This window comes from Salmo salar, chromosome ssa11 (assembly GCF_905237065.1).
Source record: "Salmo salar chromosome ssa11, Ssal_v3.1, whole genome shotgun sequence".
NCBI classification, from domain to species: domain Eukaryota; kingdom Metazoa; phylum Chordata; class Actinopteri; order Salmoniformes; family Salmonidae; genus Salmo; species Salmo salar.
In genome coordinates this window covers 94,285,010-94,300,472 of record NC_059452.1, presented here as the reverse complement: position 1 = coordinate 94,300,472, position 15,463 = coordinate 94,285,010, and the positions used below count along the sequence as shown (strand labels likewise).

Here is a 15,463-nt window from a genome sequence, read left to right as displayed (position 1 = left end):
TTGGATCTAACTTACCACTTTTTCCATGTGGTTTCTTCCTTCACAGACTCCAGGAAATGACCACGCTCTTCCTAGATCTTTGATCACATTTTTAATTGTGTGTATGTTTGAGGTTGATCCAGTGGTAGGATTGGAACATTGAGGCTGACAATGAAAATGTTTTTTTTCTGCTCACAGCTTTTATTAGCAAACATGAAGATAAATAGCCACAGAAAACTGTACAAGTATTTACAAAGCAACAAAAGGCTATATACAAATAGCACTCTTCAACCAAAACCCAGCAGTATGCCAACAAACAATGACAGGATTTAATTACACATACCCACAATGCATCAGCCAATGGGAGGAAGACCTGACACAATGATCAATTAACATTCACAATGCATTAAATTCAATACAATATGTTCAGTTCATAGACACGTGTTCATACAGCACACGTCAATAAAGGTGCTTCACCTGCTTGAAGTACAACCTGGGATATAAACATGTATATCTCCCTACCCTGAATAAACCATGCGCTTCAACACATCCAATGTTTGCCTGTGAAAACTCGGACCAGGAAATGAACAGATGACCCTCTTCAATTAACGAGGAAAACATATACATTTATTTTACTTAACCATAACGAGTTGATAGTTAAACATGATCACATTGTAGTTGTATGTTTTGGTCAGTATATACATAATTAGAACGAGAATGATACTGGGCACCGCATAACAAGAGGTTTTGCTGGCGTGTGACCATAAACTCAAACACAAGGTTCTTCTCTCTTTCACAGATGATCATCAATCAAAAGAGCATCGCTAACCACACAATTACGATTCATACATGTATTTCTTATAAATCATTAACCGTTTGCAATGTCTGGTTATTGAGACTAAGGCCTAGCTTTAGATGAGGTGACAGGGGACATGAGGAGGATCATCACAGTTTGGTTTCCTAGAAACAAGGGTGGCTCAACTTAACCCTTTGGCTCAAATAACTCCACTTTCCACTATAGGGAAAGCTACCACAATAGGAACAGGACTAGCCATTGTGAGATGGCTTCAGTTGTCATAGGCCAGTAATAGCCTACAGGATACCCGGTGTGGAGTTACTATGGTGACAAATCCTCAGCTGGACCCAGGTCGCCTAACACAGTTTAATTTGGCAGGAGTCATCAACACCTGAAGGCTGTGAGTTTGCAAAATGAGTGGTTCAAATAAGGACAGCACAAAGTGTTAAACATTTCCGTCATTTTGCAGACGCTCTTATCCAGAGTGACTTACAGGAGCAATTAGAGGCAAATGGAAAGAGCTTTCACCGATTCAGTTCAGGGATTTGAACCAGCTACCTTTTGGGTACTGGCCCAATGCCGCCAGGTTACCTGCCTCCAACATGATCAGTATAATTTATTCTCACAGTATCTACAAAAGTTCATTGCAACAAAATGCTTTAAATTGGAATCTGTTTGAAAGTGGAAATAAGGAATTTAAACTGGGTTTCAGAGCCGATAACTGCATAACATTTATTTAGGATAAATCACAATATTTTTTTACATGACACCACATTCATCATTTTTGATCAGTTTGGAATATATTTCAAAATGATAGTTTAAAATGTAGCCTGTATTTGTGCTGCTCTCCCATTTTACAGTGTCACTGAAGCCCAGCGAGAGCCATATGTATAAAGGTAGAACAAACCTGTGGACTAGTTTCTGTACTATGATATTACTATATTTATAATTGTATATTCTAAAATAATTATAGCATGTCTGTCTTTTAGTTGTACCACAGGATTGTCTAGTTGAGGAAATAACCTCAATTGATCTTGTCATTAACAATCCACTCCCACATTTTTCTTTCTCAACTAGACCACACAAACAGGGCAACACTAAAAACAGGGAATGTAAAAAAGCAGTGGTAGCCTACACTATCCAGTGTTGTGACACACAAACAGCCTCATCTAGTGGAGAAGCAATCTTCTGCAGTCATAAACCACATACAAATACACACAGGGATATGCATATACTGTAGGTTGACCTACTGTGAAAGCTGTGAGCAAATAATATGATGTTGAAGGATGAATCCATCAGAATAGGATGATTCAATCAGATGAGGGATGAATCAATCAGATGAAGGATGAATCAATCAGAAAATAAAAACAATCCTTCCTTAGATACGAAATGCTCTTAAACTGGAAAAGTAGAATGTTCCTAACATGCGTCGTATCTTCAGACAGAAAGGAGCATTACGTTTCCATCACACTGAGATCTTCAGAGTGACGTTGCTGCCGGGAACATGGGCAGTCAGTTGTTTTTGTCCTCAATGTTGGTCTTCACTCTGATATAAAAATGAACTAGTAAGTGGACTACAAAATGAATTCAGGGAATATAGAAATGCAATCTAAATGGGATGTGCTTGGATATGATATGCTTAGAGACCACTTCAAAACACCTGCAGACAGAGCATAATGGTCCAATTCTGACCAGGACCATTTCTTGCACTAGGATTATTCCAACACATATACCCTGTATTCTCCTACACCTCTTACCTCCTCAAAGGTGGACATCAAACACTTCATCCCCCAGGGAGTCAGGAGCTTCCTCTGTAATGACTGGGGAGAGAGAACAAAGTCTCTCTGTGTTAAGGGCACCACATCAGCCATATTGGAGAACAGCAGCGTTCAAAAGCATTTGCACTGAATAAAAATACACACGTGTAACTATGGTAACTATGTGTCTGTTCATGGAAAGCCATCAGGTGGCCTGAAGTATACCAAGAGGTCTACGGGTAGAAAACTAGATTCAGCCACTGAACGGGCCGTAATTATAATAATTTGTACACTGTAAATTGACCACAACTAAGCCCAAAAAGAGATTGTATTTAAAAATAACAATAAGTTCATACCTTGATGACATTGAGATATGATCACATCTATTTTTGTATTCGTGGGAATACTTGTTGAACATATTTCCTAAATTGAACAAATATTGAGTCTTTTCTGACCAAAAAACAAGAATCCAAAAAATGTTGGGGGGCCCCATAAAATCATTAGTGGACTGATTTTGGCCCGTGGGCCACCTATTGCTGACCCCTGATCAACGGTATAAAAGCTTATAGGCTTATGAATATGAATACATTAATGTGAGAGTAAGCCATTCATCTTTATTACTATGACAATGTTTCAAGTAGATTGGACAGGAGCAAAAGCTCATTTGTGCCAGCTACTGACATGAGATATTATGCACTAAATTGGCAAAATATACCATACCTAATTGCAATAAGCTGTAAAAAGTACTGTACCAGTCCTTGTGCTTCAAGACTACAGTAAGTTTGAGATATCCAGGTAAAGATTTGAACATAAAGGAAAAGAGAGATGAATAGGGCGGTGTGCTTGTACCTGTATGTTGTACAGTGAGTAGGGGCTGAGCTATAGCAGGCACACTGAAGGAACGGGACTGTTGGGGAGAATGGTATTCGTGACAGGTGCTCTGTGTTCGTTTGCGGCACTCCACAGCAAGGCGGCTGCGACAATCTTTGTGGCAGCTCACCCCACAGGCTAGAATAGAAAAGAGTGGTAGTATGGGGTTGAAGCTCTTACATCTGAAAACAGACAGCATTGGTACTGGCATTGCTATTGTATTGTTATATATCTAGCCTTGGCTTCTTATAGGCAATGTAATATGGCTTTTGTGTTTAACTACACAATGTGACTTGGAAAGGTCTTGGAAAAGTTTTGGAAAGGTTTTGGAAAGGTCTTGGAAAGGTTTTGGGAAGGTTTTGGAAAGGTTTTGGAAAGGTTTTGCTTGAGGTACAGTGAATGCTGCTTAACTTCTTACTGTGTACACTAATCAGTGTCTGTCTCAATGAGCAAGAGTATCTGGTAAATAACAATCCTGAAATATAAATAAGCAAATAAACAATATAATGTTGGTCAACATTACACAACATTGTGCGTGGGGTGCGATAGGTGCAGAATACCCGACAGAGATAATTTTATTTGTGTACCTTTACACTTGTATCTTTGTTTGTAATATCCCCACATCTGAAAAATACAATAGATCTGTTACATATCACATTTAGCATTAGAAAAAAAGACAGGTTAATGGTGACTTTGTAAATTAAACTGATTGCTGAATAATCTTTTTATCCAAATTTCACATGCATTCATTTCAAAGCCTTTGTCGTCAACAGTGAGCAGTTAATTAAGTCTTGCTTGTAACTGTCACTTCAGCTTTCCGAGGAGTCAACAAGAGTCAGCTGCTGACAGCTTGATTGGTTCAAAATGATAAGTACAGAACAGACCTGAAGTGGGGCACCCTAAGCTACAGTAAGAAAGGAAATTAAATGAAGTGTCCTCAGAATAACAGACTAAACGTGAGTGAGAGTCAGAAAGAAACACTTGAAAAAAGGAAACAGAACTATTGTGTTTGGGTGGAAGCCATCAGGAAATGTTAGATCAGTAAGTCAGTTCTTTGTTTTGTTAAGCAATGTCACCAATAGAACCATTATCTTTCCACATCGAAAATGGTGTCCTCTAAATACCTTATTCCAAAATATCCACTATTCTGGTCACAATATGTGCTTCCTATAATATGAGTAACGTAACATAATTTGTATATACAGGTCCTCATAATAATTGGTTTATACCTAATTGTTTCATATTTATTTACTTATGATTATTTTAATTTTGTTTATAATAGCTTTTACATGGAGTTGTACACAGTTGAAGCATAGGCATCATTGTACTTACGATGCCTTTACAGTGATGGCAAAGCATAGGCTTCATGCAGGTCTTCTCTGAAAATGTGTGGATGAACCCCATCTTGCTGTTCAGTAAAGAGCTGGCCTTGGTGAAGTAGTCGATCATCTCCTCCTGACTGATTCTGCCGTCCCTGAGAGGGTGAGGGGTCAAAGGTTGATATTACAGTAATAGCAAGATGCTCTGTGTGACTTGTGGATCTAAAGATAGTTGAAATGTTGGCCATCAATAGTTATGACTTGTCATACTCACTGATTCTTATCCAGGTCGTCAAACTTGCAGAGGTATGGGAAGTTAGTCCTAATGATTTCAAATTCCTCCTGAGTGACGTAGCCATCTCCATCAGTGTCAAAATTCTTAAACACAGACTGAAAATGACCAAATGTAAGTTCTCATTGCCATCTTTTATAATTACATTTCATATTTCAATTATGTTGAACAGCCTACCTCTACCATCTTCTGTATGTGTTTACTGATGATGGTGGGGTCAGCTTTGGGCTTCACTGAAGATGCCCACTCTTCTATCATAGGTGGGCTTGGGGTAGACTGGCAAACCAAAACAAATATTTGACAATAATTCATATTTCCTCTAGATTACATACAAGCTCTGTGTCTGTGTCCATGTCTGTGTCGGTGTCCATGTGTCCCTGACACACACTCACCAATGGCCTGGCTGTGCGGGGCTCCCTCTGCAGGGACAGCTGATAGATCTCTTCCTCTGAGTGATACTGGTCCAGAGACACCTGAAAGGACCCAAACACAAACTGTTCAATCAAATGCCAACAGGTAAAACAAATCTACCAAGTCGTACAGTATCAGTCAACAGGGCCAGACCATGAGCAGGTTGAGTAGGTCCATGTTGGCATCGACGCTGGGTGGCGTGGTCTGGATCAGCGCAAGCTCCTGGAGGATGGCATACAGCTGCTGGGTCTTGGCCAGGTTGACCTGCGTCTTCTCCCGGTCACTCCAGTCGGGTAGGGCTACGTGCACAGCGATCAGGTCCTTGAGGTGCACACCCAGGATGGGGAAACGGAAGTCTGTGCTCTCTGAGAAGCGCTGGCGGTACTGGCTATAGTTCCCACAGGATGTCACAAGCTCCACCAGGTTGTTGAACACCTGAGGCAATAAGGACATCACACAATGTTGGACATCACATAGCTAGAGCCAAATAATAGGTCACATTTTGACGTAGATCTACATTGAAAATGCAAATGTTTAGTTGTAATTGGTAAGCAAATATTTTCACTCTTCTTAACTAAAATAATGATGATCAAAACGGTTTACCTTGCTCACATCGTTGCTGATGTGTGACTGTGTGTCTTTGAGGCGTGAGATGGAGCTGTTACTGAGACCCCCCACTACTGCCATCAGAGTGTTGAAGTTCTGCAGCTGTAACAACCTCTACAGAGACCAGATCCAAAAATATGACCCACCTTAGCCCTAACATAGCCAACAAAAACCCAGCATGGAACACAGGACAGACCAACTTCAAGAGGGAGTTTGGATTCCATTCACTGAGAAGCAGTGGTCCTCAAGTTCTAACCTAATGGACTTCACTTGATCTGAGAGATGATTCACACTGACTTGGGAGATGACTCAGTTAACTAGGAGTGGACTCTTTCTGACCTAGTAGCTGACTTTTTCTGACTTGGTAGTTCAGCCTGATCTCGTAGTAAGATAGTAAAGGTACATCCGGGACACTCAAATTAGTATGATATGTTATGTTTAATATGGTTACATAAGACAGAACACAGCTAACTTTAGCATTTCAGCTATTAAACAACTTTTCAACTACTTACTACTTTTTAGCTACTTTGCAACTACATAGCATGTTAGCTAACCCTTCCCCTATCCTTAACCCTAAACGTAAGCCTTTTAGCTAACCTTCCCCTAACCCTGTAACCTTAACCCTAACCCCTATCCTTAACTCTTAGCCTAACTAACTAACGCTAGCCAGCTAGCTAATGTTAACGTTAGCCACCTAGCTCACATTAGCAACATGAAATTGGAATTTGTAACATATCCTAAATATTTCAAATTCGTAGCATATTCTAACACATTAATACATACCATACAAAATGTAACATCACACTAAATGGAATGTCTTGGATATACAGTACATACAGAATAATATGAAATGTTCTTAGACCAGGTTGGTGATTATTTTCTGACCTGGTAGTTGACTCTTTCTGAGCTGGGAGTTTACTCTTTCTGATTTGGGAGTTGACTCTTTCTGAGCTGGAAGTTGACCCTTTGTGACCTGGGAGTTGACTCTTCCTGACCTGGTAGTTGACCTTTTCTGACCTGGGAGTTGATTCATTGACCTGGAACTGGGAGTGATTCATTGACCTGGGACTGGGAGTTGATTCATTGACTTAGGACTGGGAGTTGATTCATTGACCTGGGACTGGGAGTTGATTCATTGACCTGGGACTGGGAGTTGATTCATTGACCTGAGACTGGGAGTTGATTCATTTACCTGGGACTGGGAGTTAATTCATTGACCTGGGACTGGGAGTTGATTCATTGACCTGGGACTGGGAGTTGATTCATTGACCTGGGACTGGGAATTGATTGACTGACCTGTGCGACCCTAATAAAGTGGGAGATGACAGCAGCCCTCTGGGGGGCGGTGGGCTTGCTGAGCACCATCAGCTGGATCCACTGAGACACGCTGTTGAAGAGGGTGATGAAGCGTTCCAGGATGGGGTTATCCACTGTGCAGCCATGCATCACAAAGCTGTGGTAGTCCTGGAACTGGAGGGCAAGGGATCATTTTAAAAACAATGTCCAATATGCAAACACACAGTGTATCTTACTTAAACCACAAATACAACAACTACTGTATAATTCAGCCAAAAGCAAAGTCACCTGAGTGAGACCCAGAAAGAAGCTGGCGAACAGAGCCACCTGCTGGCCACTCACTCACCAGTATCCTACAGAAGGACTTATACTCCATGTAGGTGAGGTGCTCTGCTAGTTCAGATGAGTCCAGGTGATCAAAGAGGAGAGACGTCTTCCTCTTCTTGAAATCAGATTGAGCTGGTTGGCTCACCTGCCTACTCCACTCATATGACGGCCTAGGGAAAATAAGAAAGGAAACTCAACTATCAGTAGAAGTACTGCAAGAGTGGCCGAATGTAGATGCACTCATGCACTCTGAAAATCGTTCTACTATATCATTGAATGCTAAGCTGTCACTGTGTCACTGTGGAGGAGACTATGCCTGCCTGGCTGATTAGCTGCTACAATGCTTGTATGATTGCCTGGCTGAAGACAGGGGGCACTTACACACTGTCAACGTTGATGAGTGTGCTCTGGTGCTCCTCTCCCTGCTGAGCCAGCTGCTCCTTCAGCCGTCTGATCTGCTCTGCCAGCTCTGGGTTCAGGTCAAACTCTGCTGGGAACTCGCTGATCCAGTACCTTACGGTGCAGTATGGAGAGGAGAGGCGGGGTTTATCATATACCTACATGAAGATCATATACCTACATGAGGATCATATACCTACATGGAGATCATATACCTACATGGAGATCAGATGTCTACATGGAGATCAGATGTCTACATGGAGATCATATGTCTACATGGAGATCGTATACCTACATGGAGATCATATACCTACATGGAGATCAGATGTCTACATGGAGATCGTATACCTACATGGAGATCGTATACCTACATGGAGATCATATACCTACATGGAGATTGTATAGCTACGTGGAGATCGTATACCTACGTGGAGATCGTATACCTACATGGAGATCGTATATCTACATGGAGATCGTATATCTACATGGAGATCGTATACCTACATGGAGATCGTATACCTACATGGAGATCGTATACCTACATGGAGATCGTATATCTACATGGAGATCGTATATCTACATGGAGATCGTATACCTACATGGAGATCGTATACCTACATGGAGATCGTATACCTACATGGAGATCGTATACCTACATGGAGATCGTATACCTACATGGAGATCGTATACCTACATGGAGATCGTATATCTACATGGAGATCATATACCTACATGGAGATCATATGTCTACATGGAGATCATATACCTACATGGAGATCATATGTCTACATGGAGATCATATGTCTACATGGAGATCATATACCTACAGTGGCAAGAAAAAGTATTTGAACCCTTTGGAATTACCTGGATTTCTGGATATATTGGTCATCAAATTTGATATGATCTTCATCTAAGTCACAACAATGGACAAACAGTGTGCTTAAACTAATAACAAACTAATTTTTGTGTTTTTATTGTCTATATTGAATACATAATTTAAACATTCACAGTGTAGGTTGGGAAAAGTATGTGAACCCTTAGGCTAATGACTTCTCCAAAAGCTAATTGGAGTCAGGAGTCAACTAACCTGGAATCCAATCAATGAGACGAGATTGGAGATGTTGGTTTGAGCTGCCTTGCCCTCTAAAAAACACTCACAAAATTTGAGTTTGCTATTCACAAGAAGCATGGCCTGATGTGAACCATGACATGAACAAAAGAGATCTCAGAAGACCTAAGATTAAGAATTGTTTACTTGCATAAAGCTGGAAAGGGTTACAAAAGTATCTCTAAAAGCCTTGACGTTCATCAGTCCACAGTAAGACAAATTGTCTATATATGGAGATAGTTCAGCACTGTTGCTACTCTCCCTAGGAGAATGCTCAATGAGGTTAAGAAGAATCCTAGAGTGTCTGGCAAAATATTCTGTGGACAGATGAAACTACAATTGAGTTGTTTGGAAGGCAAAGCACACCAACATCAAAACCTCATCCCAACTGTAAAGTATGGTGGAGGGAGCATCATGGTTTGGGGCTGCTTTGCTGCCTCAGGGCCTGGACAGTTATCATCGACGGAAAAATGAATTCCCAAGTTTATCAAGACATTTTGCAGGAGAATGTAAGGCTATCTGTCCGCCAATTGAAGCTCAACAGAAGTTGGGTGATACAACAGGACACCGACCCAAAACACAGAAGTAAATCAACAACAGAATTGCTTCAACAGAAGAAAATACGCCTTCTGGACTGGCCATGTCAGAGTCCTGACCTCAACCCGATTGAGATGCTGTGGCATGACCTCAAGAGAGCAGTTCACACCAGACATCCCAGGAATATTGCTGAACTGAAACAGTTTTGTAAAGAGGAATGGTCCAAAATTCCTCCTGACCGTTGTGCAGTTCTGATCCGCAACTACAGAAAACGTTTGGTTGAGGTTTTTGCTGCCAAAGGAGGGTCAACCAGATATTAAATCCAAGGGTTCACTTACTTTTTCCAACCTGCATGGTGAATGTTTACACTGTGTGTTCAATAAAGACATGAAAACGTATAATTGTTTGTGTGTTATTCGTTTAAGCAGACTGTGTTTGTCCATTGTTGTGACCTAGGTGAAGATCAGATCAAATTTTATGACCAATTTATGCAGAAATCCAGGTATTTCCAAAGGGTTCACATACTTTTTCTTGCCACTGTACATGGAGATCATATACCTACACAGAGATCCTATGTCTACATGGAGATCATATACCTACACAGAGATCATATGTCTACATGGAAATCATATACCTACACAGAGATCATATGTCTACATGGAGATCATATACCTACACAGAGATCATATGTCTACATGGAGATCATATACCTACACGGAGATCATATGTCTACATGGAGATCATATACCTACACAGAGATCATATGTCTACATGGAGATCATATACCTACACAGAGATCATATGTCTACATGGAGATCATATTCCTACATGGAGATCATATACCTACACAGAGATCATATGTCTACATGGAGATCATATGCCTCCATATTGCTTACAGGGAAATCATATACTGTACCTACAGTACATGTGTTAATGTTGACAGACAAGCACAGAATCTATCTCACGACTAAGACCTATAGCAGTTCTTCCTCTGTGGCTCCATGATTTTCTATGCTGTATTCACTCACTTGATAAGATGGCAGATTTGTGACCTGAGTTCAGGCAGACAGTTTTCCTCCAGTGACCTGTTGTGTGGTTAAGGAACAAAATGACTTTCCACCAAAAGCATTTGAAACCCCTGGTCTAGTAATCCTTAGGCCCATCGCTATTATGGCAAAAATAAATCTCTGCTAGCATCTCGGGACATACAGTGCCTTGCGAAAGTATTCGGCCCCCTTGAACTTTTCGACCTTTTGCCACATTTCAGGCTTCAAACATAAAGATATAAAACTGTAATTTTTTGTGAAGAATCAACAACAAGTGGGACACAATCATGAAGTGGAACGAAATTTATTGGATATTTCAAACTTTTTTAACAAATAAAAAACTGAAAAATTGGGCGTGCAAAATTATTCAGCCCCCTTAAGTTAATACTTTGTAGCGCCACCTTTTGCTGCGATTACAGATGTAAGTTGCTTGGGGTATGTCTCTATCAGTTTTGCACATCGAGAGACTGACATTTTTGCCCATTCCTCCTTGCAAAACAGCTCGAGCTCAGTGAGGTTGGATGGAGAGCGTTTATGAACAGCAGTTTTCAGTTCTTTCCACAGATTCTCGATTGAATTCAGGTCTGGACTTTGACTTGTCCATTCTAACACCTGGATATGTTTATTTGTGAACCATTCCATTGTAGATTTTGCTTTATGTTTTGGATCATTGTCTTGTTGGAAGACAAATCTCCGTCCCAGTCTCAGGTCTTTTGCAGACTCCATCAGGTTTTCTTCCAGAATGGTCCTGTATTTGGCTCCATCCATCTTCCCATCAATTTTAACCATCTTCCCTGCCCCTGCTGAAGAAAAGCAGGCCCAAACCATGATGCTGCCACCACCATGTTTGACAGTGGGGATGTTGTGTTCAGGGTGATGAGCTGTGTTGCTTTTACGCCAAACATAACGTTTTGCATTGTTGCCAAAAAGTTCGATTTTGGTTTCATCTGACCAGAGCACCTTCTTCCACATGTTTGGTGTGTCTCCCAGGTGGCTAGTGGCAAACTTTAAACGACACTTTTTATGGATATCTTTAAGAAATGGCTTTCTTCTTGCCACTCTTCCATAAAGGCCAGATTTGTGCAGTATACGACTGATTGTTGTCCTATGGACAGAGTCTCCCACCTCAGCTGTAGATCTCTGCAGTTCATCCAGAGTGATCATGGGCCTCTTGGCTGCATCTCTGATCAGTCTTCTCCTTGTATGAGCTGAAAGTTTAGAGGGACGGCCGGGTCTTCGTAGATTTGCAGTGGTCTGATACTCCTTCCATTTCAATATTATCGCTTGCACAGTGCTCCTTGGGATGTTTAAAGCTTGGGAAATCTTTTTGTATCCAAATCCGGCTTTAAACTTCTCCACAACAGTATCTCGGACCTGCCTGGTGTGTTCCTTGTTCTTCATGATGCTCTCTGCGCTTTAAACGGACCTCTGAGACTATCACAGAGCAGGTGCATTTATACAGAGACTTGATTACACACAGGTGGATTCTATTTATCATCATTAGTCATTTAGATCAACATTGGATCATTCAGAGATCCTCACTGAACTTCTGGAGAGAGTTTGCTGCACTGAAAGTAAAGGGGCTGAATAATTTTGCACGCCCAATTTTTCAGTTTTTTATTTGTTAAAAAAGTTTGAAATATCCAATAAATTTCGTTCCACTTCATGATTGTGTCCCACTTGTTGTTGATTCTTCACAAAAAATTACAGTTTTATATCTTTATGTTTGAAGCCTGAAATGTGGCAAAAGGTCGAAAAGTTCAAGGGGGCCGAATACTTTCGCAAGGCACTGTACATTTAAGAGAACAGTAGTGTGCCAATCATCTGAAAGGATACTTGCTGGAGAGTTTCTTGGCCAGGTCAGCAGAGGAGAGGTACCATGGATGCATCATGAGAAACATCCGGACCAGAGACTCATCATTCAGTCTGCCTTCATAATCTACCATGAGAGGAGAGACCGAGATACATGGATGAGCTTCACTGTACAAGGCAAGCTGCCACATATTGTGTAAATCATTTATATATAGGCAACTACTGCAGTTGTACAACCAAACAACAATGAAAACATTATCTAAGCATGTACTGTCTGCAACTATCTACACCAGAAGAGAGTCAAAGGGAAAGTAATCCTGACCAAATGCTTTGATGCAGGCCTCCGTAAGCTCATCGACTGTCGCCGACTGATCCAATTTGATAGACTTCATCCTCCTCTGGTTCTCTCTCTAACAGTCCTCTCTGTTCTCTCCTCCGTTGACACATGCACAGTGAGACTGTGATGAGATGTGGGATTTAGAAGAATGGCTGTGTTCTCTATTCTGTTGGGCAACCTTCCAACAGAGTCCTCTGATGAGTGTTAGTCCTCAGGCAGGCAGCTACCCTGCTCCAGTCAACAAGCCAAGAATGTCTCTTCCTCTTTTATGAAAGCTTTTAGTTTGTGTGCTTCCTGCCCCACCTTAAAACAAGAACATTGGTATAGTCATGAAAACCCCCAAAACCCAGTTGAGAGTAGGCCTTTAGCAATTCACTATTCAATTGTTTGCTTACTGATAATAATACAAACAAAACATTTTTGTGACACAAAAACCTGCAATATGGCAAGACTAATTCACCCTCCACATACATTATCTATCTGATTATTTATGATGAAAGGAAAAGATAATCCCAGCCAAATCATTACCCATCAGACAGAGATTAAAGTGTGTTGATGTCTGTTTTCCCAGATATCAAATACATGTCAACAGTTACCTCAAACACAATTAGAGATCGCACTGTTTCGCACTTGCAAATGGAGTTTAAAAAGATTGACTGAATTTATAATTTTATGATTTATTAGATACAGTACATGAGTCATTAAGAAATGACACCACAACCAGTCTACCAAACGATGTTATATCATATTAATAAAAAAAGGTCTTACCCTCTTGAATTGACCACAGCAGTATCACAAGACTACGAAAGGTGTCTGAACCCCTCCATTGCTTCTTCAAAGCAGTTTGTCTAACTACGTGACAGTTATATATCCCTTCAGTTGCCTTTTGCTCTCAGTTTCCTTTTTGCTGTGCATTTTAGTGCGGTCACATTTCCTCTTTACAAACCGTGCCCCAAAGTGTCATCCAGTCCTTCTAAATTAAATGCACTTTCTCTGCCAAGGCAGTGCTGTTGGTGGTGTGATTTCAATAAAGTATTATTCAGGGTACTTGGTCAGATGAAATAACAAACACTTACATGTTGTAATGGAAATTATATTTTATTTGACAATTTAAAATACATAAAGAAGCCACACCAGGCAACAAATACATGAACCACAACGACAGAGGATTATATACTGTATAACAAAAAGTTAAAAGATGTCTGTCTATCTCGCTCTACAAACACACACACACACACACACACACACACACACACACACACACACACACACACACACACACGCACGCACACAGACACACACACACACACACACACACACACACACACACACACACACACACACACACACACACACACACACACACACACACACACACACACACACACACACACACACACACACACACACACACACACACACACACACACACACACACGCCCTGAGGGTGTTATGCTGGTTTTCTAGTTATTCAGTTGCTCTGAGGTAGCAAATCCCTGACTTCATATACAGTGCCTTCAGAAAGTATTCACACCTCTTGACTTTGTCCCCAAGAAATTGTGTTACAGCCTGAATTTAAAATAGATCAAATTTTGATATTTATTGTCACTGGCCTACACGCCATTTATTTTTTACATTTGTAATTAATTTTGACAAATGAATTACAAATGTGAAGCTGAAATGTTTTGAGTCAATAAGTATTCAACCCCTTTGTTACTGAAAGCCTAAAAAAGATCAGGAGTAAAAACAGGTTTAACAAGTCACATAATAAGTTTAACATGATTTTTGAATGACTACTCATCTATGTACCACACATATACAATTATCTGTAAGGTCCCTCAGTTGAGCAGTGAATTTCAAATGCAGATTCAAACACAAAAACCAGGGAGGTGTTTTAATGCCTTGCAAATAAGGGCACCTATTGTTAGATGGGTAAACATTTGAAAAAGCAGACATTGACTAGCCATTTGAGCATGGTGAAGCTTTTAATGACACTTTGGAGGGTGTATAAATATACCCAGTCACTACAAAGATACAGGCACCCTTCCAAACTCAGTTGCTGGAGAGGAAGGAAACTGCTCAGGGATTTCACCATGTGTCATACCCTGATCTGTGTCACCTGTCTGGTGATTGTCTCCACCCCCTCCAGGTGTCGCTTATTTCCCTGGTGTATATATCCCTGTGTTTCCTGTCTCTCTGTGCTAGTTCGTCTTGTATGTTTAGTCAAGTCGACCAGCGTTTTTCCCGTACTCCTGCCTCTATTCTCTTTTGCTAGTCCTCCAGGTTTTTGACCCTTGCCTGTTTTTCTGGACTACATACCCGCCTGCCTGACCATTCTGGGCTGCCCTGACCTCGAGCCTGCCACTCTGTACCTCCTGGACTTTTTACCTTTTGCCTGTCCACGACCTGTAATGATTTCGTTTAGAGAAGTAGCGGAGTCAGGCACAGGACACAGGGATGAGTGCCAACAAAACGTGTTTACTCAAAACCATAATAAAACTTCTCCCACAGCAATAATACAGGGTTGGGAGAAACACCTCCAACAACCACAAAACAGGAAACAATCACGGA

At 40.9% G+C, this 15,463-nt stretch overlaps 1 protein-coding gene across 1 annotated transcript; it reads right to left on the bottom strand.

Annotated features, from left to right (window-relative positions):
* Window positions 1–159: 159 nt before the first annotated feature.
* Window positions 160–13,719, bottom strand: rasgrp2 (RAS guanyl releasing protein 2 (calcium and DAG-regulated)). The gene is given in 17 exon segments (NM_001139881.1): window positions 160–2,321; window positions 2,533–2,595; window positions 3,382–3,540; window positions 3,990–4,026; window positions 4,735–4,876; window positions 4,996–5,111; window positions 5,191–5,289; window positions 5,406–5,486; window positions 5,578–5,859; window positions 6,028–6,144; window positions 7,327–7,500; window positions 7,673–7,823; window positions 8,035–8,166; window positions 10,726–10,782; window positions 12,580–12,682; window positions 12,878–13,195; window positions 13,661–13,719. Coding segments are annotated over 15 exon segments (1,779 nt in total). The 5' UTR covers window positions 12,948–13,195; window positions 13,661–13,719; the 3' UTR covers window positions 160–2,321; window positions 2,533–2,536.
* Between the last annotated feature and the right edge of the window lie 1,744 nt (window positions 13,720–15,463).